The following is a 22,641-nucleotide window of genomic DNA, read 5'->3' on the forward strand; positions in this document are numbered from 1 at the left end:
GTACATTCAATCAGGTGTGTCCAAACCTTTGACTGGTAGTGTATGTATATGTATATGTGTATGTATATGTATATGTATTTCTACTGTATTTTTCATTGGCTGTTGACTCTTTACCTGCCACTTGTCTATTGTACATAATCATAAAATATTTGTTACTTCTGGGTGCTGCGGCTGACATTTGCACTCCTCACTGCTGCCTGTCCGCAATGGTGGCGATGGAGGAATTTAAGCGTATTTCACTCTTGAACTCATTGTAAGTCACTCTGGATGAGAGCAGCAGCCAAATCTTTAAAATGCTAATGCAAGATGCCCCCTTGCTGATTTTTCTCTACAATCGGAGACGGTGAGGCTTATTCTTCAGTCTGCTTCCCAGTGCTTCTGTATCAAGGGTTTCCTCTCGCACCCATAATGGAAATAAATCCCATTGTATGCCTCAAGCATGGCAGATGGCCCCTGCACTCCCACAGCCAGTGTGACCCATGACCTCTCCGTGACCTCTGACCCCTGTGACAGCGCGTGACTCACACTTTATGCAGATTTATCCCCCTGATTGAAGTATTTATGTTTTCAATCACTTCAAGTGCATGTTTAGCAGTCCCAATATGCTGTCCCGAGTGTGTGTGTGTGTGTTTTAAAATGACATCGCGGTGTGACAAATGGGCGTGTTATTTCATTTGAGGTATAGTGTCTTTAACCATCAGAGAAAAATCAATCCTAGGGCAATCTAATGTAATTGGAAACAAATGACTCCCTTTACCGCCTAACCTGCAGCGACAGACTTCACAAGTGAATGACAGACTGCATAAATTTAACACAACACCACTTTCATTAAAGCGTCGTCTTCTACACTTCATTTACAGAGAATCCAATACCCTACTTCCTTCTCATCGGATGATTCATGGGCTGTTTTACAGTCTGGGCAGGTCCCAGAAGCTGGAAAGATGCTGCAGTATACTTCCCGCAGCGTTGTTTACTCATATTTAAATTGTTCTCATTGTCGTATTTGCATGCTTTTTGAGAGCACACCGATCTTGAAGAGTCGGGTTTGAGATAGCGACTCTATAGTAATTAATTACTTCAAGAAATCTACGAGAAACGTATTGGTGTCTTTCTGGTGTTAGTGATGTGATGTTGCAGCTCTGCCAGGATGTGGCTGTGTGTAATCTATCATTCGGCTGGCTGTTGGCCAGGTTTCAACAGGGCACTCAGTACCGGAGCACTCTCTCAGAGGTAAGTATTACAAATACATCACCACCGCTTTTAGTCTATGGCCGTAAATCAGGATGGCACAATCACAGTCCAACTGAGCCGATAGGTACGAAAAATGAGCTTTACTTTCTCCGCCCGATCAAATATTGATACGGATAGATTTGCAGGGAGGCTTGTGTGTTCTGCTCATAGATGGACCGACTGTTATTGATTGCACTTGCTCTAATATTTGCAGGGCCTATTCTTCTTTGACATCCCAGTCTCTTTCTCCCAGAACTTCTGCTGAACTTCTGAGGATTTCAGGCGGACCGGGGGAACAAGTTCATTTTTTGCTGCGAGGCGTCGAAGCTCCCGCCCTCCTTCAGAAGACACTCAATTACCCACTGAGTCCAGGCAGGCACACGCGCCGGCGTTAAAGCTCCCGTGGCCCTGAGCTATAGGCTGCAGTCACTTCAAACAGCTAGAGAGAGAGAGGCACAGCGAGAAAGCCATTCGTTTTGGACCGATCGTTTCAAAAGATCCGTCCGACCCTTGGGTGCTGCACAGCACGACCGTACCGAGGTCACCATGAGACAGACTGAGACCGCACAGTGATGGATATCAAGCTAGATGGCCTTTTTCATCTCATAAATAGGACAATATAGGTGCATATAGTTACCTCCCCACAGGCATGTGAACATAACCATACATTGCTGTGGACTAGCGCTTAAAGATATTGACAAAATATCGAATTTTGATTATTTGACAGAATATTACAATTGCGATTTAAACTGCGATTTATATCATCAAAACTTTTTCTTGTCATCATTTTTTTTTTGTCTTTTGCCTTTTGCTACTTTAAAGAGGAGTGCCTTGGTCTCTACTTCATGTTTTCTGCCCATAAACCAAAGAGCACCCTCTTATACTACAGAACCAACCAGCAGCGCTCCTGTATCTGCATTTTACTTTCGGTTTTTAGAACTTTAAAACTGTTAAAAGAAAAGTGATTTTGTTAAAAAAAAAAAAAAAATAGATGTCAGTGTGCTGGAGTCACTTAGTTCGATGAGTATGACGAAAGGTTTTCACCACTTGATTCATGGATCAATGATTACCCAAAGCACTAACACTGTTTAGAAATCCATTTTGGACGCTCTTCTCTCTTAAGCAATTAACTGCAGCCTCTGCGATTTGGAAATTGCAGAAGTTGATATTGCGATATTTCGATTTTTTTGTTTAATTGTTCAACTCTACTGTGGACACTAGTCTGTGTTTCTCTCATCACATTATATGGAAGGAGATGATGTGAGGGGAATACCGCTAATCTACTTGAGGGAGGGCGCCTTGAGGGAATTTCTTCAAATTTGGCACAAACAAGGATGAACTGATTAGAATTTGGTGGACAAAGGTCAAAGATCGAGGTCACTGTGACCTCACAAAAGATGTTTTTGGTCATAACTCAAGAATTCATACGCTAATTATGACAAAATTTCACACAAATGTCTAATAGGATAAAATGATGAAGTGATGACATTTTATATCCAAAAGTTCAAAGGTCAATTTCACTGTGACATCATAATATTTTGCTTACCACTGTAGCTGAGAAAACAATCTTGGGTCATTCTACAAAAACGGTGGAAGTGCTGTCACTTAACTTTTGCAGACACCAAAATAATCACATTAATTATACAGTATATGTTCATTAAAATAAAGACTGTCCTTGCAATGTTAAAACAAAGTTTACTGGCGGAGGCATACAACCGTGAGGCGGTTATTTCTAGTTTTTTCTTATTATGCCATGTGGCAGTTACTTTATCCAAAGTCACTTACAGTACAATGCCATGGGTATATATAGTTTTTCAGCATGGAGTCTCCACTCCAGTTTTAGTGTCATGGATAATTTCTATCTCTTTATAAGAGCAATATGTATTTTTTTTTTTTATCTTGTGCCACGGTATACTCCAGTTGCTATAGTTAGGGTTTAAGTAAACTTAAGAAAAGGTCCCATTATAAAAATGAAACTCAGGAATTAGTGGATTCACTGTAGTACCAGTCCAAGACAAGTTGTTTGTTGTAGTGAAAGATATACAGTAGTTATGGTCAGTTTTCCAAAGATAGACAAGTTCACACCAAAGAAAAAAAGTTTATCCTGGTAAGTGTTTAATCATGAAAAAATGAGGCAGAAAAACACAATATATAGACAAAGAGTCGTGTTTAAGTATGGTATAAATAAAACATATATTAAGACATGTAAAAGTAAAGCCAAACAAGCATCTTTGTTTATCATACTACCATAAGTACCTTTAAAGAGTAGTGGTATCAATAAAAAAAAAAGCCATTGGCAATCAAACAATTCGAACACATTCATATTTACAGTACAGGACACCGGACCTGGGTCAAACAGCATTTGTAAATAATTGTTTTAAAATGCTTGGAATACCAGATGGTTCAGGTGACAGACAGAGAAATAAAATGCACCAGAGAGTCACAGATAAGTATTTCAAAGTCAGTTGGAAAGTTTAGTGTAGTTTTCTGTGAGTGAACGCCTACCTGGCGTTATCTGAATTGTCCTGAAGCAGTAAAACCCATCCATCCGGTGCGGCAGGCACATTAAACAAATACTAAGAATTATTTGCAAACACTATTTGACTCGAGTCTGCAGGACACAGAGAATCAGACGCAGGAGAGAGAGACTGCGTATTTGTTGTTTTTGAACATGTACACACGATTCTGTAGTGATGCTGGAGTGAACAAAACCAAATTAACACTGATGTATGGGATTCTAAGTGAATTGAGTAAGCACTTAAAGATGGCGGCTTGCTGGATCCATCCCACAATGCAACATGCATGACAGTGTTTCCAGCTTAGTCATCAGTGGGGTTTTTTGAGTAACTGACAAGACCAGATGATGGCATTTGAATGCTTTGCACTGTGGGATTGATGTGAAAAAAACAAAAAAACAAACAAACAAATGAGCTCAAACCAGCAAGCCATCGCCTTTAAGCACTCGGTCCATTAGTTGTGTCACGTGACGTCTTGGCTGTGCTGTCTGCTATGTCAAAGTGGTCATGGGGTCATGTTTCCTGTTCTTCCTCCCTTTACCGCCTCCTCCTCCTCCTCCTCCTCCTCCTCCTCTTCAGATAGTGATGAAGCCTCCTTGGTCGCTGTTGGCTGACTCTGGCACCACACAGCGACCCCTCCTCCTGGTCACGCGTCGCTTCCGGTGGAATTTAGCATAGCAACGAAATCCTGAAATCGACAAAATAGAAAATCCATTAGCCGTAGATTTAGATGCACTCTGTGAGGTAGAGAACGCTAAGGTGAGCAAAGTCTGCAAGTCTGTAGGTGTACAAAAGAAATATTTTTTTTTCTTTTTGTTTGTTTTTTACATTTTAGTGCACATACACAGCAAAATGCCCAGTGCTAATTTATTTTACTTAGTTATTTATTTATTTACTCCTTTATTTACCAGGGACAAATGCATTAAATATTGTTTCATATATAAAATACAAAATAAATGCCATGCATGCAGGTTTCTAGCCGAGGCTAATTTGCAACCCCTGTCCCTGGCTTTTGGGGTTAAAGCAGAAAGTACAGGAACATTAAGATTGGAAATAGTACATAAACATTAAAATATGATACAGGTAAAGACAGAGTGTGTATGTGTATGAGTGTAAAAATCAACACTATGGAAATGCTTATGTAACTCCATACCCACATAGTTTTGAAAGCCAGCTTTATGAGTGGACAAACGACTCTCCAATCAACACTTGTCAACTCCAAATAATATTCACTGGAAAAACAACACTTATTAACACACAGGAGTTCAAGAGCAGTCAGCCAGCAGTAAAAGCCACTCTGGGGACCTCTAGTCACCACCACTCGCTTACTTTCATTTTTAAAACCTTGATTAAAAACAGTGAGACTAGAAAAAAGGCCCTAATGCATGATAACAGCAGACTGCAAGGGCAGCTGATGTCAGGAGTTGATTGCTCTTGAACGCTTTTATATGCGTGTTAAAAAGTGCTACAAAGTGGAATTACACTTTAAGCAGTGACCCATATCTCATGATACGTCACTGTGAGTTATGGTTTGAATTAAATGGCGTTCATGGTATGACCTTATGTCGTCCTCACTCACCCTCCTCACACATGCAGTCATCGTAGCACTTGTTGTTGAGGCCTCGGTTGTGAGGTTTGCACTCGTGTTGTCTCAGGTCACAGCAAGAACCTGAAGTGAGGTTAGAGAGGAGCAACCACGTAAAAATCAACAGCTGAACACACGTCACATGGGTGCACAGAGGTTTCATATTAAACACTGAAAAACAACGTAATTAAAGCTGCACTAGGCAAGATTTGAAAATATACCCGTCTTATCAGCCTAAATCACAAAGTGGGGCTAGAACAGAGAAGAGCATCCATTCCCTCTAATTGAGGCGCTTGATCTATTTGCCCAAATGAACTTCTGATGTTGGGTATGGACACTTCTCCGTCCACAGAAACTGACGAATCAAAACATAAGAATGAGTTAGTCTCCTAAACAGCAGCAAGCGAGCGAGCGAGAAAGATGGACTCACCAACGTTATATCTTTTACCTCTCTTGTCCTTTTGGTATTATTTGGTATAAAGCGATCACTTGGTAAACATGAGCATGCTGTGTGCACTTTGCTGACGTCACATTGCATAATTTTTGGGTACTGACGTTCAAATTTTTCAAACAGTTACATCTCGCTGCCATTTGGAGCTGCCAAGTTGCCTAGTGAAGCTTTAAATAAATCAAAGTTAAACATAGCTGGTAAGAAAAACAGTTTGGTAAGTTGTGAATTCATACATTTGTTTTTGTTAGATCACAGAGGTTGTTAAGAAGTGGTTAACAGTATGATGTATGGCCTAAACTGACCTGGGAGACAGTCCAGGTGGTGGTCACATGGCTCGATGGCGTCAGCATCCAGAGTCACATTTCCACTGCTAAGGTTCTTACTCCGCCTCTTGTCTGCAGCAGGCAAGTGACAAAAACAAATTATGCTTTTATCTGTGGTGTATACCACAGATACCACAGATACCACAGATAACAGAGAGCATATATGGTTATTTCTCAGTGGATAACAGCCTTTGGATTCCCAGTCCACTTTGGCAGTATGATCCCATGTTGGGGTTGGATAAGTCCTGTAACCCCAACATTTATATTTGCACAAGGCCTGGGTCAAACAATTTTTGCACATTATTCTTCATGTTTGTTTTAATCGCTTTGCCTACCAGATGGGTGGGGATTACTGCTTCAGCCAAATAGTTGTCAATCCCCAAAAAGTATGCTAATTTAAATTGACTTGATGTTTACTAAAGTAAAATGCCTGAAGGGGGACAGAAATTAAGCAGTTCTGCGGAGGTCAAGCAAGCTCCAAGCTTTTCAGAATTCAAAAGTCGTGGGTTGTAGTTTTTCATTTTACAATGACAATCTGATATGATTAGGGTCATTTCAGCTTGAATAGGATTATGTCCGCCAACCCTGTTTTTAAATCAAGCCATGTTTTATGGGGCCAACCTCTCAGTTGTGACTTTGACACTTTTGGATGGGTGAATGATTGCAGCTGAATACTGACCTTTCTTCCTGGACGGCGGCCAGGAGTCCACAGGTTTCATATCCTCATAGTCCGTCCAATCAAAAAGTGCCATGTCCAGAGTCGGCATCACCTCCCCTTGCCCTTTTCCTCGGCCAGACTTCTGAAAAAGGGAAAACACGTTGCAGCCAAACCTTACACCTTATAACTGGTTGCTAATCACATTTCAGTGACAGCATTTACATTCACACTGAGCTCACGTCCTGTATGAGAAGTCCATGTATGATAGCTTGGACATGCCGATCCTGAGGCCTGTGAACACCACATCCCATCTTCAGTTATATTTTGCATTCTGTGTAAGTTCTTTTTCCATGGTTAAATTTGGAATATCCTGTTTATTTATGCATACAAGGACATTTGTGATCAGAATATGAAGATGTGCATTAACAACTAATCCCAAATTTGACACTATCCAGGGTATGAGCTAGTATACAGAATACATTGACATAGAGCTACTGTGTTGGAGGGATAAAATGTCTAAAATATCTTTGTGTCTCCTCGGATGAATGTTCAATTATTACTGTAAAGCAGGCAGCAAGGTGACAACTTATTGTTTTTCTTATCAACAGCACATGTAAACACACTCAGAGTGTTCTTAATGAAACACAATGAAGTCCTGCTTTAATGAAGAGCAGTAACGCTCCACTGATTCATAAAATGCCCTCACACAGACGACAGACATAGCAGAGCTTTGCAACTAATTGATTACTAATAGAGGACATGACTAGCCACAGCCTGGAATATATATCACAGCATTTGTATTGTTCATGCATACTTTACAGAGATGCACATAGAAACACACAATACACACAAACACACATCCCATACAGATCCGTCAGTGGCCATCACTGACATGAAGCTAACCTACAGGAGAACAAAAGTCCTAAAGTAGGGTATTCAGGTTAGGCTTACTGTATGGGAAAGTGTTTTTTCAGTTTTTGGGATATTTGCACTTCCTAGAAACCATGTAACGCATGTGAAATCATGAAGTCACCCACCGATATTGTGTGATATCTGTAGCAGTGTTAGGGAAAGTTACTTTTTTAAAAGTAATTAGTTACTTTACTTTGTCACTTACCTTAAAAGTAATTCCTTATTTTACACAGTTACTCTTTATTAAGAGTGACCTGTTAGAGTACTTTTGCATTACCCACTTCAAAAACATGCCGCAGCAATATGGCTTGTCCTGCCAAGTGTGTTGTCGATCATTGCTTTAAAATGCTATTGATCTGTTAAAATAATACGCCAATCTCATTTATATCAAGCATACAAGATTGTCTTTTTTCAATTAGTAGCATGTCTGCAAGTGATTCCGCAGGATTTACACTTTTTAATACTTTTTATTTTAATTTCCGCTCACAAAAATGAAACAATATGAAAGAAAAATGAAAGTAACAACGTTCTAATTTTAAAAAGTATCTGATAACTGATTGTAAGAATTTAAAAACTAATGGATTAAGATACTAGTTACCACAAAAGAGTAATGTGAGTGCTCTAACTCAGTAGTCTGAGTGCTTTACCCACCAACACTGATCTGTAGTGACTCACTTTGATTTTGAAAAGATTGTTAATAGCCACACTTCCAACATACAAAACAATTACTTTGATGCAACCATGATAATATTGTTGTTCTTGGTTATTATTTTCAAGAGGCAATTTTTCCTGTGTGTAATTTTCCATAACAAGAAAATGAATTCTGGTGATGTGTACAGATTCCCTGGGTGGTTAATGTCAGTAGTTGACTTATTGTGGACTGATCCATAAATTCATATAGAGAAATGCACGTGTTAAAAATGCAAATGTTCTACCAAATTGAAATATTGCTTGAAGGTCTGTCGTTTTGATTAGAGTTTGATGTCATCGCTGTAAAACAAAACTCTTTGGCGAATTGCTCGGCCATAACTTCCTGCAATAAAATCCATAAAAACAAGCTTTACAACTGTCAATTCCCTCAAATAGAATAAACAAAATAATAATGTTAGAAAATATAATTTAGTCAGCAGGTCTTTGGAGAGGTCTCTTGGGGAACTGGGGGAAAACATGAGAGTCATCTATCAGAAAATAAGGATCTCTGCCAAGCTCTTCATGGACATAGATCCATACTCGTTTCCTTTCACCCTTAGGAAGTATATGGAAACATCAATTAGATTAATTGCAACGGGCTACTAGTGCTTGGCTGCTCATTTAACCATCAACAGGGGATCGAACATTAATTAAGAACCCTTGCAGCGTTGCCCGTGTCATTGAACCTAGGTCCAGGCGAGGCTATCACTTTTTTCTACCGCGGGCCAATAATATTTGACTGCCCTCTGAATAAAGACATGCACAGTCTCCTGGGCTCTCAGACAGCTTGTAAACAGAATACCAAGCAGCCTGACAGTCCGGTCTGCAGACATCAAACAGTCAGGCGGGCCAGGGAAGTCACACACAGAGCTACCACGTGTCAGCCAAATGCTTAAAATCTAAATGTAATGTAAATATTCATCTTGCACCGTGTTTGTTGAAGAGTAGAAGAGTGGGCAGTGTGTGTTTTCTTTGGTATTTATTTTTGCCTTTTTTCAAACAGTAGGAAAGCTGAGAGGGATACAGAGCAGGGAATCCTGAGTCAGTGGGGGTTCATATGTTTTCAGATGAGGAGTCTTTGCACCATCTGTGGGCGCTGCACTATGGGTTTAGCTTGGAGAGTTAAGACCAAGACTTCACATCTCCCTTAAAACAATCTCCTCCATATACAATAAAAACTGTCAGTCATTTCCCTGGTCAAGAAACTTGTGGTAATCCACAAGATTCCTTTTGGGTTTTTTTTTTTTGGCAACATCTTTGGACATTGCTCTTGTTTTTTGCACTGCACTTCCCAGAGATCACCTGTCAATCAAACAGTGTGGGTGGTACTGTAATGTTTTTTTCCTTGGATTTTCTGTTGATGAAGTTTCTGTAGGTGGCGCTCTTTTCTTTGTCTGTTCAGCCATGGTGGCTATCACTGCTCATGCTAACTACCCAGTTCTTCTTCTGCTTATTCCAAACAAACTGCTGTTGCTGCTTCCCGTAACATAAAAGACATCACTTCCTGTCTGCCAGAGGGTTTTCCCAGGACAGACACCAGGTGTTTATAGCAAATATAAAGCTTTCATGAACTGAACTTGAGTCACTGTTGTGTTATATCAGTCGGCAATAGAGACGATTATTTTCATGCAAATGTCGCAGATTATTGCTTTAAAGGGCCCTCTGTGGCAGTGATCATTGTGTGTGTGTGTGTGTGTGTGTGTGTGTGTGTCTGTGCCTGTTTCCCTTATCATTGAATAGGAGCGGTGGAGTTAAAGAGTGTCATATCATATGTATTGGTTTCAAAGTAGAGTTTTAGTATATCTTGGCTGTTTCCGAGGCTTTCCCATACTGCCAAGAAAACGAATCAGAGGGAACCACTGGTGTGTGTTTTTTTGCTCATAAACAATGTTTATGAGCATTGCTGAAGTACCATGCTGGGCGGAAGTGACAGATGGTTAGTGTTGCCCCACACACACAGCGCAGATTCTCCGATGCATGCACCCACAGACTGTCGGACAGAGAAAAGGCTCTCCATACAGTACATTCAATACATATATTCATTCTGCCAAGGTTTATTATAAAGGGAGAAGAGAGTGTGTGCTACTGGACTCAGCTGTACAGTTTTGACCCCAGAGGCATGCATGTTATTATACATGGTCATATCTATCATACATACTGTGACCAAAAGCCATTGAGACTGCTTTCTGGAAGATATTTTTCACAACCACCACTTTCAGATTCACACACTGAAAAGAGTGTCATTTCCGAGATGAGCTATGAGGTTTGCGGTAGCATAACGGCTGTAATGGGCCCCATTTTCGCTCTATTTCCCCTGCACACTGCAATCGCACCGAGGCACAATAGACGTAGCCTTTAATAAGCACTTGGGTTTCGTTAGGGGTACCTGGGGCTTGGTGGAGGCTGGGGGCAGCGTTGGGGGATGCTCGTTCATCACCGTGGTAACCATGGAGGAGCCGGAGCCAAAGACGGCGGCGATGGGGGAGGGGGGTTCACTGGGCTGGGTCATGCTGAGAGAGGGGGAGGCGGCGGAGGAGAAGGGAGGCTCCTCGAACAGATCCCTGTCCTTCAGCATGGAGCTCAGCTGAGGCTCCGGAGGAAACGCTGGAAAGACAGAGGTGGGGGAGGAGAGGAGAGGAGAGGAGAGGAGAGGAGAGGAGAGGAGAGGAGAGGAGAGGAGAGAGAGAGAGATTCTGTTATACCAACACTGAGGCTCTAGGACCAGAAAATTTGCACTTGCCTAACAAGGGTCGGTCGAAACCACTTGCATTTCAATCAATGCAGGAAGTAGATGCTCTCCAAAATTCAAATATCAAAAAGCCTTTCAAGTGAGGAAGCTGGTGTCAAGAGACGCTCATGTCCAACCTATTAGAAATAATTGAAAATATAAGCTCTGTCAAATGCGCTGTAAGTGTGACTTAATTGAAATTGAACTGAATCATGCCCTATTCTCTAACTGTATTCTGAAACCAGAGCAGTTATTGGTCTATTATACACCTTATTATACACAGTGTATACAGTACAATATACAATATGCAACAATCAAGGAAAAAACAACAACAGCTTGTCCAATAGTAGAAAAATACTGCACTCATTGAGAGAATTTGTCCCAGTGAAGATGTGTGTGTGTCTGGATGTTTTGACTCACCTTTCCCATGCCGCCCCTTGTCACGCCGACTCCCATGTCTCCTGTGCTCAAAGTGATGCCCGTGCCCGTTCCCGTGTCCATGCCCCCTCCCCTTGCGCGTCCCCAGCGGGTGGTTGTCCCGGACGTGGGACGGGTTCTTCACGCCCACGCGAGCCCTGTCTCTCTCCCTGCCAGGGCCCATCTCCAGTCTCACCGGGCTCAGGCCCTCCAGACCCGTCCCGTCATCCTCGGGCCTGGCCAGGGGATGCAGGGGCCTGTGGGAGAGCAGCCCGGCTCCGCCTTTGGCAGCGCGGGCCCCCTGGGTCCCGTGCCCGCCGCGCTCCCTGCCGTAGCCGTGGCCCAGCAGAGCTTGCCCGGGGTACTGCAGGGCGTTGCTGCCACCTGCTGAGGTCTGTGCCTGTCTCCTCTTGCCATGAGCGGCTCCGGGCTCGGCGCTGCGTGACACTGCCAGGGTGGCAAACAGGAACGCCAGGAGCAGACTCCAGGAGAGAGCCATTGTCTGTAAAACACAGCGCCACCTGCTGGGAGGACGAAACATGTCTTGTCAGCGCACACATGCTGCAGTGTGAAACGGATCCAAATAACAGACACTCAACCTGCTCAACAGCACTGATGATAATTCATGCATAAGAATCAAGTGGCCATTTCTCTAGTGAACTAATTTGGAAGGATTATATCAGTATATCCAAAGATTTATTAAAATCTGTGTAGATAATAATTTGACAGCTGCTGGAGAGATAAAATATGTGAATCCCGAAATAATTGGTCTTTTTTTTTTACCTTTTTACACTAGCAAGGCCAAGCTGCCATCAGTTGAGTGTTTTGAATTTTAGAATGGAAATATTTCAGATTTCAAAATGTCCATCTGTGACTTTTCCTTGACTCTACTTTCTCTACAATAGTGTTATTAGATTTTCAAAATCATGCAAGAAGAGAGCAGTTATTGTTATATTTAGGCCCTTCAATTGACAGCTTGTTGGCCTTCTCTTAAACCTCCAAAATCAACTACCTTTCTAGTGTTGAATAAAAAAAAAACCCTGTCCCTTCTGATAAATGTTTGATTCTTTTAAAGCATGGTAGCAGTAGGGTGATGCCTACGGGCTGTTTTGCCTACTCATCAATAGGAGTTCAGTTACTTTTTTTTAACTTTGATTATTTACTGGCTAAATCATGACAAAAACTCCATGCATAATTTACAGGAGGAGCATTTTTTAAATTTAAAATGAACTACAAAAACAACAAATTAGCAGGGGGGTTAGCACATTTTCTCACCACTGCTATCTTCAATTTCCCTGTGAAAAAAAAATCCATGCAGAGTGTTTTCTTTTGGAAAAACATCAGTCACATAAATTAGTGTAACTTCCCTCAAAGCGGCATCCCCTGGTTAGCTTTGAACCTGAGCCATTTACTGCAGCAGCCACTATCTGGAACCCTAGAAGACCTCAAGTACACGTGTCCTCTAGTCCGCTGTCCCCCCCCCCCCCGCCCCCCCCTCTCTCTCTGGCAAATCGTCTTTATCCCCGGCCCTCCTATCCTTCCAATCTCCCATTCCCTGTCCTCCGAATTCAGGCAGCATTCAACAGTCCCAGCAGTGATCACTACCAGCCTCTCCAGCAGGCTCGTCTGTCTGAATTCAGTGGCTTTGAGGCAGCGATGAAGAGATAGGGAGGCACTTGTGCTTCTTTTAGGAAATGACTTCCCAGCCTTCAGCCCTGGACTACCTTGCTCTGTGTGAGATACTGCACTGCGCACATCCTTCATCACTGCCTGTTCAGCGGTCTCAAGAGCCCTCAAACTGTACCTTTCATTACAAAAGTCAACATATCTGTGAGGTGTGACTGAACTGAATTATGAGGTTTGTATTACTGCATTACAGGCCCAACCCTTTGTCCAAATGTGAATAAAACAATACGACTGCATCCAAAAACCTAAGCATTGGAAGATGTGTTTTGTTTCCCGGCTTAAATGACAGAGGTCTTGAAAAAATACTTTGTGTCCCAACTGTGCATTTAAATTGTGATTTGAAGCTATGAAAGGTTTGTTTACATTCATGAAATTCAGCTGTTTTCAGTTATGATGGCATGAGGAAATCACAAAAAGCTTATTTTCCAAACTGCAAGCCCTACCCTGCAAGAATCGATGCATTTATAGTGATACTTATTACTCAAAAAGATCCCAGAATTCAGCTTTAATAGTATAAACTACACATGGAAGGCCAACACCTTTACTAAAGGGAATACACTGACTCCTCTCATTTGTGTCGTGTCACGAAAGATGACAGGATATGGGGCTGTTCCTACATATGATCTGGTGTGTTTTGCCCTCCACTTTAATGGGCTGGGACAATCCATCGCCATAGAAACACAACACTATTACGTTGCTGTGGCGGGCGACTCCTTTGTGTTAAAAGACAGACGGCGGTGCAAGGCATACAGAAAATCAATGAGGGAGAAGTATTGAGCCGCTGGTGATGGTGTGTGTGAGTGTGTGTGTGTGTGTGTGTGTGTGTCTGTGTGAGGGGGGTTGATAAGGTCTCTCCTCCTTCATCACGCTGACCCACTCCGAGCTGAAAACACACACACACACCCTGGGGTTTACAGTGGGTTATTTAGGTGTTTCTAAAAACAGGACAGAGGCGGGAGATTGTGTATGGGGTGGAGAGGAAGCTGGTGATGTCAGGGGAAATTTGCAGCGCTACTGCAGGCCTGGTCTGCCTGAGGGATTAGAGGCAGACTACTTTGGCTCGCCTCTGGGAGTTCGACCAGCTGTGCAGTTTGCAAACAAGAGTGTGAGGCTGGCTGCTGAGGTGAGACCTTTATCTCCAATGGCCCTTCAGAGTGTCAGAGGGGAGGGCAGTCGGCCATATCGCGCACAAAGTGTTTGGCCAGGATTAAGCTCTGTCTGTTTGACACATGAGGTGCTGCCACTGTGGAGCGAGCCTGGAGGTGGATCTCCTGAAAACAAAAGGGCGATTTAGTGGGAAAACTCCCAAAGTTAACAGCGGGAAGGGGGGTGGTGAGGGCGGAGGTCTTGTCGGTGCGATCACATCTCAAGGGTCTTCTATAAATCTATAGAACAAGATTCACAAGGTTTTCTGAACGTAATTATCCTTGTTTTCAATGATAACGTAAACACAAATCAAAAAGGTAGATGAACACTCAGAATGCTCACACAGATAAAACCGAGGCATCTGAAACGAGCATGGAGATAATAGCGAGAGAGAGCCACGGCACAATTAATTTCCCCCCCCAAAAAATTGATGTTTTTCCCCACATGAAAGAGAGATGTGACGCCTCCATAGAAACAGAATGAACTGTGTGTCAACCCCATCAACCGTAAGGCCTGAATAGACCTGTCATCTCAAAGGGAAGGCAAGCGGTGATGGAGGGGCACCGAGCATCTCCGCACAGCAGTGCCCCCTTTTCCTCTGTCAGACTTTCATGTGCCGCTAACAGGTGGTCCTTTGAGGAGACACAGGATGGGGATGATAATGGAGCACTCTGGGTGGCATTCCGGGTTTTAAGCACAGTCTCTTGTGTGTGATAAACAGCCTCCGCGAACAACACAGCCTCCTGCCAGAGCCTGTATTATACATCGCTGTGTGATGTAGGTAGGGCACAGCAGGGCGAGCATCTGCTACTGAGGCGATGGAGAGGCCAAACGAGGAGCCTGGAACTGTAGAGCTGCATTCCAAAATGAGATAATCCACCGTTTGAACAAAAAAAACCGACTGATACGGCAAAAAAATGTTCCCAAGTCAAAATAGAGCCTCTCGAGATAGAACTCTTGAAGGGTTTTACGCTGATTGTGAAGCCAGAGAGTATGGAGGACTGACCATGTGTGATTAGACACGTAGACTGCCGGCCAAGGTCTCCTTCAATCCAATCAATTCAAGAAACGTTTCGTCTTTAAAATCCACACTTTGAAAGGCCTGTGGCATTGGAAGGTATAGTCACATTTGACCTTTTAAGTATTAACTGAGAATAAACATTGTATCATCAGTCATTGAATTGACTGAACTGCAAGTGAACTGACCCCGAACCTGAACATCAACAACCAACGGATTGAAAACAAACTAGCGGCACAGATCCTGGGGCTTAATGTGTGAAAATGTTCTCGAACTTTATCCCAGATTTCATTGTTTAACTCAAACAATATGCTATAAAACAACTGAAATAACTTCTGTAATGAAATTAGCTTCGGCCTTTAATATACCAACAGCAAAAATCAATGTTAATTCCTGATTTTGACATTGTGATACCTTTATTTAACATTCGCAATATACCTTATTTATACGGTACTTTTCTAAAAACTTCATACAGTGCTTCACGGCGAATCAAAGTGTCAAACAGAACCATAGTAAAACAATAGTAGTAATAGTAAAAGCAGACGGGAAAAATAAAAACAGTGGCAACAATAAAGGAGCAGCTTACGGAAATAAAAACAAAACAATAGTATACACATATATATAAATGTCAAGAGAAGACAATATAAAAGCACTGCAGTAGAAAGAACAATAAAATGATATCTAATAACATAAAATCAAGAGGAGGCAAGTTTATAAAAATAAGACTTTAAAAGGGACGTAACAGATGATACAGACTTGGCCAACTTCATATCTAGTGAGTCATTCCAAAGTTTCGGGACTCTGACTGTAAAAGTCTGGTCTCACTTTGACCCTCAGTCTGAATTCTGGACCTGAGAGAACAGCCATGTTCACCAACCTGTGGGTATACTGTTGAGTATACGGATGGGTAAATTTGGAAATGTAGGGTGAGGCTGTAGATTAACAATATAATCTTAAAATCAATTCTAAATTTTATAGGACACCAGTACAGAGAAACTAAAATCAGGTTATTGTGGCTTAGGTTTCGCAGAAAACACAATATACACTACCAGTCAAAAGTTTGGGCACACCACATTTTTCTTTATTTTTACTATTTTTACATTTTTGAATAATACTAAAGACAAAGACCCTTTGCCTTGATGGAAAGACAAAGGCTTTGGAAAGAAATTCATACATAGGCATCAACTTCACTATTTATATTTGTCTAAGAAACACATTTAAAGCATTTAATCATAAGCCTTTAGATCAAAATAGCTTTAAGATAATGAAAAACACAGTACATTCAATCAGGTGTCCAAACTTTTGACTGGTAGTGTATGTGTGTGTGTAAGAAGCTTTTATAACCGCAGTGTACAGTGTGAGGCGGCAGCCAGGGACACATGAATCAGAGTGGGGTGAGATACGTATGAAGTGATAGGTAATCTTGCAAGAGAGTGCAAAGGGAGCACCTTTGGAGAGCTGGATGATTAAGCTGTGATGAGATCAGAGACCTCTCTCCGCTCTGTGATCAATCGGTCAGTCTCTTAAGCATGACGGGCCCCTGTGACATACTTCATATAAAACTATACTTAACGGCGAGTGGACCGAGCCCCGCCGCCGAGATGAGAGAGAAGGTGAGTTGGGAAAAGCGGTGAGGCGGAGCAACCCCCGGCAGTAAACTGCTGTATATGTGTGCATCTTCAGCTTCACCTGCTGTGACACCAAACCTCCAGGAGCCATCTGTTCCTGTTGTATTATCTCTCATAGCAACCAGCATGGCCATAAGGATCCACCAAACAAAGAGTCCAGAAACAGACTGCTAAAACGGAGAGGACACGCCAGGCGGAGGCCACCTTCAATAAGTCTTTTTATCTTGGCCACATAGAGAGATTAGAGGCCTGGGTTTAAAAACGGGAGTGTTCTCCTCTCGATTAATATCAGAATTACACAGTAGGTGTTATCAACTGGAGCAGAGTGTTATCAGCCACTTATCAACCAGGCTTTTGAGTGTGTGCTTAATTTGGTTTTATAGTTTATCACAGGCTGTGACAAAGAGCCCAACGGGTCACTGTCACACTGTCTGGCTGCACAAGGCACAGGCTAAATTTCTCTTTACCAAGCAGATACAAACAGATAATAAAATAAAGGAAAACGCATGAGTGAACACAACAGCCCCCAAAACAATAAAATGTGTTGTCTGTTCTCTGGCTGATCCACTTATATTTCAATTCAATCCCTATTAAGTTGCAAATGCATTGCAGTCCCGCCTTCTGACTTCAAGAGAAAATTCCTCTTTGTCATGAAAGTAATAATGTTGAATATTTGATGCTTGAATACTTACTTTTATATCTCTCATCTTGGGTAAAATAGGTCTGGTTTGCGCCACCAAATTATCATAAATATCAGCTCAATAACAAGCACCCAAATTACAGCGGGAGTTAACGCCTCTGCATAATAAACATCTCTGCCAAGCTGCAGTGAACACAATAAAACTTCATTTCCTCAAGGGCCAATAGCACCGACTTCAGCAATATAAAAAGCTTCCGTTCCCAAAAGCCTCCACAAACAACATTGTTGGGTTTCACACGTTGACTGGGAGGTTTTGCAGCTTTAGGTGTGCATTGGTTGGAGAGGCCCTGGATGGAACCAACACAGGGTGAGAAAAAAAAAAAAAAAAAAAAAAAAAGAGCCATAAGGAAGGTCCATCTGTCAGCAAGCAAGTGAGCCGGAGCAGAGAGGGAGACACGAAATGATTCAGTGGTAATTTGGTTGCAGGTACAACAGATGTGGGGCGAGACCAGAACATTGTCACTGATGCACAGTAACATCTCCGACATCCTCTGATGTGGCCCTTATCTTCCATTTGAGTGCAGCCCGGCCCACACACACACACACACACCAACCAATGCATGCACACAAACACACATGCATACACACACACACACACACTCACACTCACAGCGGGGCAACCTCCTCCAGACACCCACATAGAAGCATGTTCCAAAAATGCTCTGAGACACAAACAGCACCAGAAGCACAGCAACAGACGTCCCACAGAGAGGAGAGAGAATGAGAGAGACAAAAGAGAGGAGGAGGGGGAAAACCGAGACCAAAGGAGAGAATAAGACGTAATACTGTGTGTGTGTGTGTGTGTGTGTGAGAGAGAGAGGATAGATAGAGAGGGATAGAGAGAGAGGGAAAGGGAGAGAGACCAAGAGTGAGGAGGAGAGAGAAAGAGACAGAGAAAGGAGAGTGAAAAAAGACAGGCAGAGAGAGAGAGAGAAAGACACAGAGACAGAGAGAAAGAGAGAGAGAAAGGGAGGCAGAGAGAGATAGGCAGAAGCTGAGAGAGACAGAGAGAGAGAAAGACCAAGAGCGAGGGGGGGAGAGAAAGAGAGACAGAGAAAGGGAGAGGGAGGCAGAGAGAGACAGGAAGAGACAGAGATAAGAGAGAGAGTGAGAGAGAGGGAGAGAAGAAAGAAAGAGAGAGAGAGAGAAAGAGAGGCTGAGAGAAAACTAACTGAGTGAAAGACGGAGAATGTATCCGTCTTAATTAGAACAAAGTGCCGGTGTCATCTCTCATTTAGTGGCAGATAAGGAGACCAGCTGAGTCCACTCTTGCACAAAAAAATACGCCTTGGCCACCGAATCCAAAACAAAACAACAACTTGCATTCTGCCTAAACCCGTGAAATCTGGACACCTGCATCCCCATCACACCGCATGGGAACGGCCTGACCGGTCAGCGGGAAATGCTGCCGCCTCTAAAAGATCAAGTGAAGCATGCAAACACGTTGTATGAACCCAAGTTTCTCCCAACACAGTCTTGACCGCCTGCCAGTGTTGAATGAGTCTTGATCAAACAGATGCAACCACACTTGGCAGTGGATATGGCTGCAAGTTCTCACCGCCTGCTGGAGGAGATTTGATGTGTAGCACTGTAGCCTTGGGCCAACCTCGTATTTTCAATGATTTAGAATATGATCAGAGGGAGAGAATGAGAATATCCACCATGAGAAAAACAGTGATATTCCTGAGTAATGATTGATAGCACAAATTTAAAACAAATTGTGGTGCTTTTTTTTTTAAAGGATATTAGGGTCATTAAAATCCTTGTTGGACACTTTCACAGATTGGATCCTCTATATTTTAGAGCTGAATGATGAACTTCAAGTAATGATTTCATTCCATAATGGATATATAGCAGTTTTTAAGAGAGCGCTTCAAATGCAGATCCCTTTCACGGGAATAATTTTCCACCCTAGAGTAAGAATAATGTTGGTGATAGTGTGTCCTTAGGTTATGTATTCATTTTCAAATAAGTCATCACTTATTAGTGAATCTGGGCCTTGTTTTGGCCCCCAGGTTTCTCACAGAGGGGTCCCTCCGCAGTTCTTCTGATCATGTCTAATGCTTTCCTGCTGATTGACTTGCTATTAATTAACATACTCGTTAACGATGAGTCCACAAATATACATCAGCTTTATAGTGCATTCCACTTTTAATTGCATTGTCTCACACTGAGACTCCCCGCTTTAATCTTTCTCTCTATTTCTCCCTCCCTCTCTCTCTCTCTCTCTCTCTCTCTCTCTCTCTCTCTCTCTCTCTCACACACACACACACACACACATTCTCTTTCTCTGTTGTGCAGTGAGCAACAATAAACTGTCAAGAGAAGAGATAATCGCTTCAATAATTTCTCCTCACCATCCATCCTATAAACTCCTTTATATTGTTGATCTGATTTTAAAGCGTGACAATAGGAAACGCCACAAGCACAAACGACAGAACTGAAATTGATTATCAGTCTATCAGTCAATTTTACAGAATCAAACCACATCTAATTGTTTGATTGCACACCCTCATTGTAGCTCTCACTCATTACTTATTACGAGTTGATCAGCAATTCAGTCCGCGAACGAAACAATCCCCTCCTCATAAATATAGGTTGATCCCATTGCAATAATTCAGATATTAACTTTTGTGGAATTATTCAGGTGCGTTCAGAGCCGATATTGACTTTTTTTAAGCACAGATGGTTTTGCATTTATTCCTTAAGAAAAAGAACTCGTAATCCTATAATAAATTTTAGTAAGACAGGCTACTGTTCAATTACCACAGCAAAACTATGAACCGCATTCAATATTCTATAGGAATTACCTATTGGAGGGATATCATAGGAGATAAAAAAGTACCATAAGGTCAATATAAACTCACTATAAGCCGCTATAGGGATATTATAGTGATTTTTCGTTAGGCATGGGGCTGATGCCTACAAAACAGTAATTAACAACACAGACACTTACAGTGGGAGAAATGCTCTTATTGGATAAAGAAAATGTCTTACCCGCGTTTCTTTGTTGTTGTTTTCCTCTGAGGCCGATTATAATTGCAAAAGCAACTCAGTCATATGGCTGCAGGTTGACAGCGAGCAGGACCGAAACACAGTACAGCAGCAGCTCAGTAGTCCGCTCGCCACCCCGGGATGTGCCGAGCATATAGGGACTGGCTCCGGTTTATGAGGGGAGTCACTAGCTCCGGGTGCGCGTCCCCGTGTGTGCGCGATCACGTCGGGACTCTCTCTCACTATAGCGGACAGATGTCAGGAAATTGTCCCATCAAGGGGGACAAGGGGAGACACAGAGAGAGAGAGAGAGAGAGAGAGAGAGAGAGAGAGAGAGAGAGAGATAATCACTGTAATTTTTCATAAGTGATCCATCATGATTTTTTCACAGCTTGTCAAAAATGTCCCTCAAGATTATATAACCAAAAGTGATTCTGAAAACTCTGTTGCCTCAGACATCCACAGCACCTGAATCCTCCAAATATTCCCATTGTACTGTCAGTAAGACTCTACTATAAGTCTCTTTGCACCTAAATATGATAGATTTCAACTGAAGTCTTTCATTCCAAAACCCCTATCCGTTTTAGAATAAAAATGTGACATGATGCTCACTGCTCAATGTTTCCAAACAGACGATTGCATCCTCTAAAATGTGTCTATTCTGTATGTAAATGGTAAATTGAAGCTAATAGTTTCAATAATATTCAATACTGATTTTATCCAATGGTGGATAACACATTTTACAATGAAACCCTGCAATTGCATTCTTCATGGGTTTTCCTATTGGATTTCCATAAGACATTTGACTATAGAGTGTGAGCAAGGCTAATTATAAATCTATGCCACACTATAATGCCTTTTGTGTAGAAAAATATAATATTTTTGGAGAGTGATTGTGCACAAGTCACTTAAGGGAATAGTGTGACATTTAGAATTTTAGTCTGTTATTTTGGTTTGTCCTTCTGCATAAAAAAATGCTTGTTAGCATTATAGAAACCAGTGAGTAAGCTTTATACTCATTTGGTTTGACTGAAGAATGCAAACAATGCTAACAAGCCACTTATTGAATTGCCAGTGTGACACAATGGGACACGAGTCTGGTGAAGTGAGATAAGACTAAAATTCAAAATGTCAAAGTATGCCTTTAAAATAATTCTGCACTCAGTACACAAACATCTAGCCTTGTGAAGGGTCCAGTTTTGAGTTTATGTAGGCCTGTGACTTATGCGTGTATTTATTTGTGTATGGTTGTTTTATCTGTCTATTTATGTATGTATCATGCATCTATAATCTGTTTATTGGGTAAAGCACTTTTAAATAGCTTGAACGTTGCATTTCTGAGGTTTGTTTAGGATGTGATACACAGAGGTTTTTAATGTTTTGACGAAAGCAAACCATGATTCCTACACAAGAACAGTCAGTAACTTGTGTGTTTCTTGCTGAAAAAGAAATGTGAACATGCTTGCTTATGTGATTTTTTCACTCCAAGTTGAGATTTCCACCTATTGCTTCATGCTTACAGTGTGTGCCATGCATATTTGATATCAACAGAGCTGTAAAGTAGAGGATGGCATGTGAATGGGACCCCTGCAGCTCCTGTTTGACTCCTGTGACGCTCAAAAGCTTTTTAGTGTCAGAAGTGAGACAGAACGGGAATCACTGTCAGTGGTCCGCTTGCTGGAATCATCACCTTTTTCTTTTCTTTTTTTTTTTATAAACATTGTATTTCCTCAAGCCTGTACTGCCCCAGTGCTGTCACACCACTGCCAAGCCTGGGCCAAGCAGTAGCTGGAAGTATTTCTTTGGGTTTACTCTACTGAAACTCTAGATGTGTAGGATTTGCTGTACATAGGACAAAACAATTGCAAAAAAGTACCAGAAAGTTTGAACGACAGGAAAGAATTTGAAAGCCAATCACATTTTTCAGTGACTCACTTACCTGAAATGTGAATGTCCTGA

The 22,641-nt window shown here is 41.9% G+C and overlaps 1 protein-coding gene across 1 annotated transcript; it reads right to left on the reverse strand.

Moving 5' to 3' along the window:
- Positions 1 to 3,366: 3,366 nt before the first annotated feature.
- draxina (dorsal inhibitory axon guidance protein a) lies at positions 3,367 to 20,748 on the reverse strand. Its single transcript, XM_071523950.1, is given in 7 exon segments — positions 3,367 to 4,434; positions 5,326 to 5,415; positions 6,085 to 6,177; positions 6,785 to 6,905; positions 10,752 to 10,969; positions 11,514 to 12,034; positions 20,690 to 20,748. Coding segments are annotated over 7 exon segments (1,215 nt in total). The 3' UTR covers positions 3,367 to 4,321.
- Between the last annotated feature and the right edge of the window lie 1,893 nt (positions 20,749 to 22,641).

This window comes from Centroberyx affinis, unplaced genomic scaffold (genome assembly GCF_046629955.1).
Source record: "Centroberyx affinis isolate AG114_WGS23_722 - 3 ecotype Tasmania unplaced genomic scaffold, CSIRO-AGI_Caff_v1 ptg001130l_1, whole genome shotgun sequence".
Lineage (NCBI taxonomy): Eukaryota > Metazoa > Chordata > Actinopteri > Beryciformes > Berycidae > Centroberyx > Centroberyx affinis.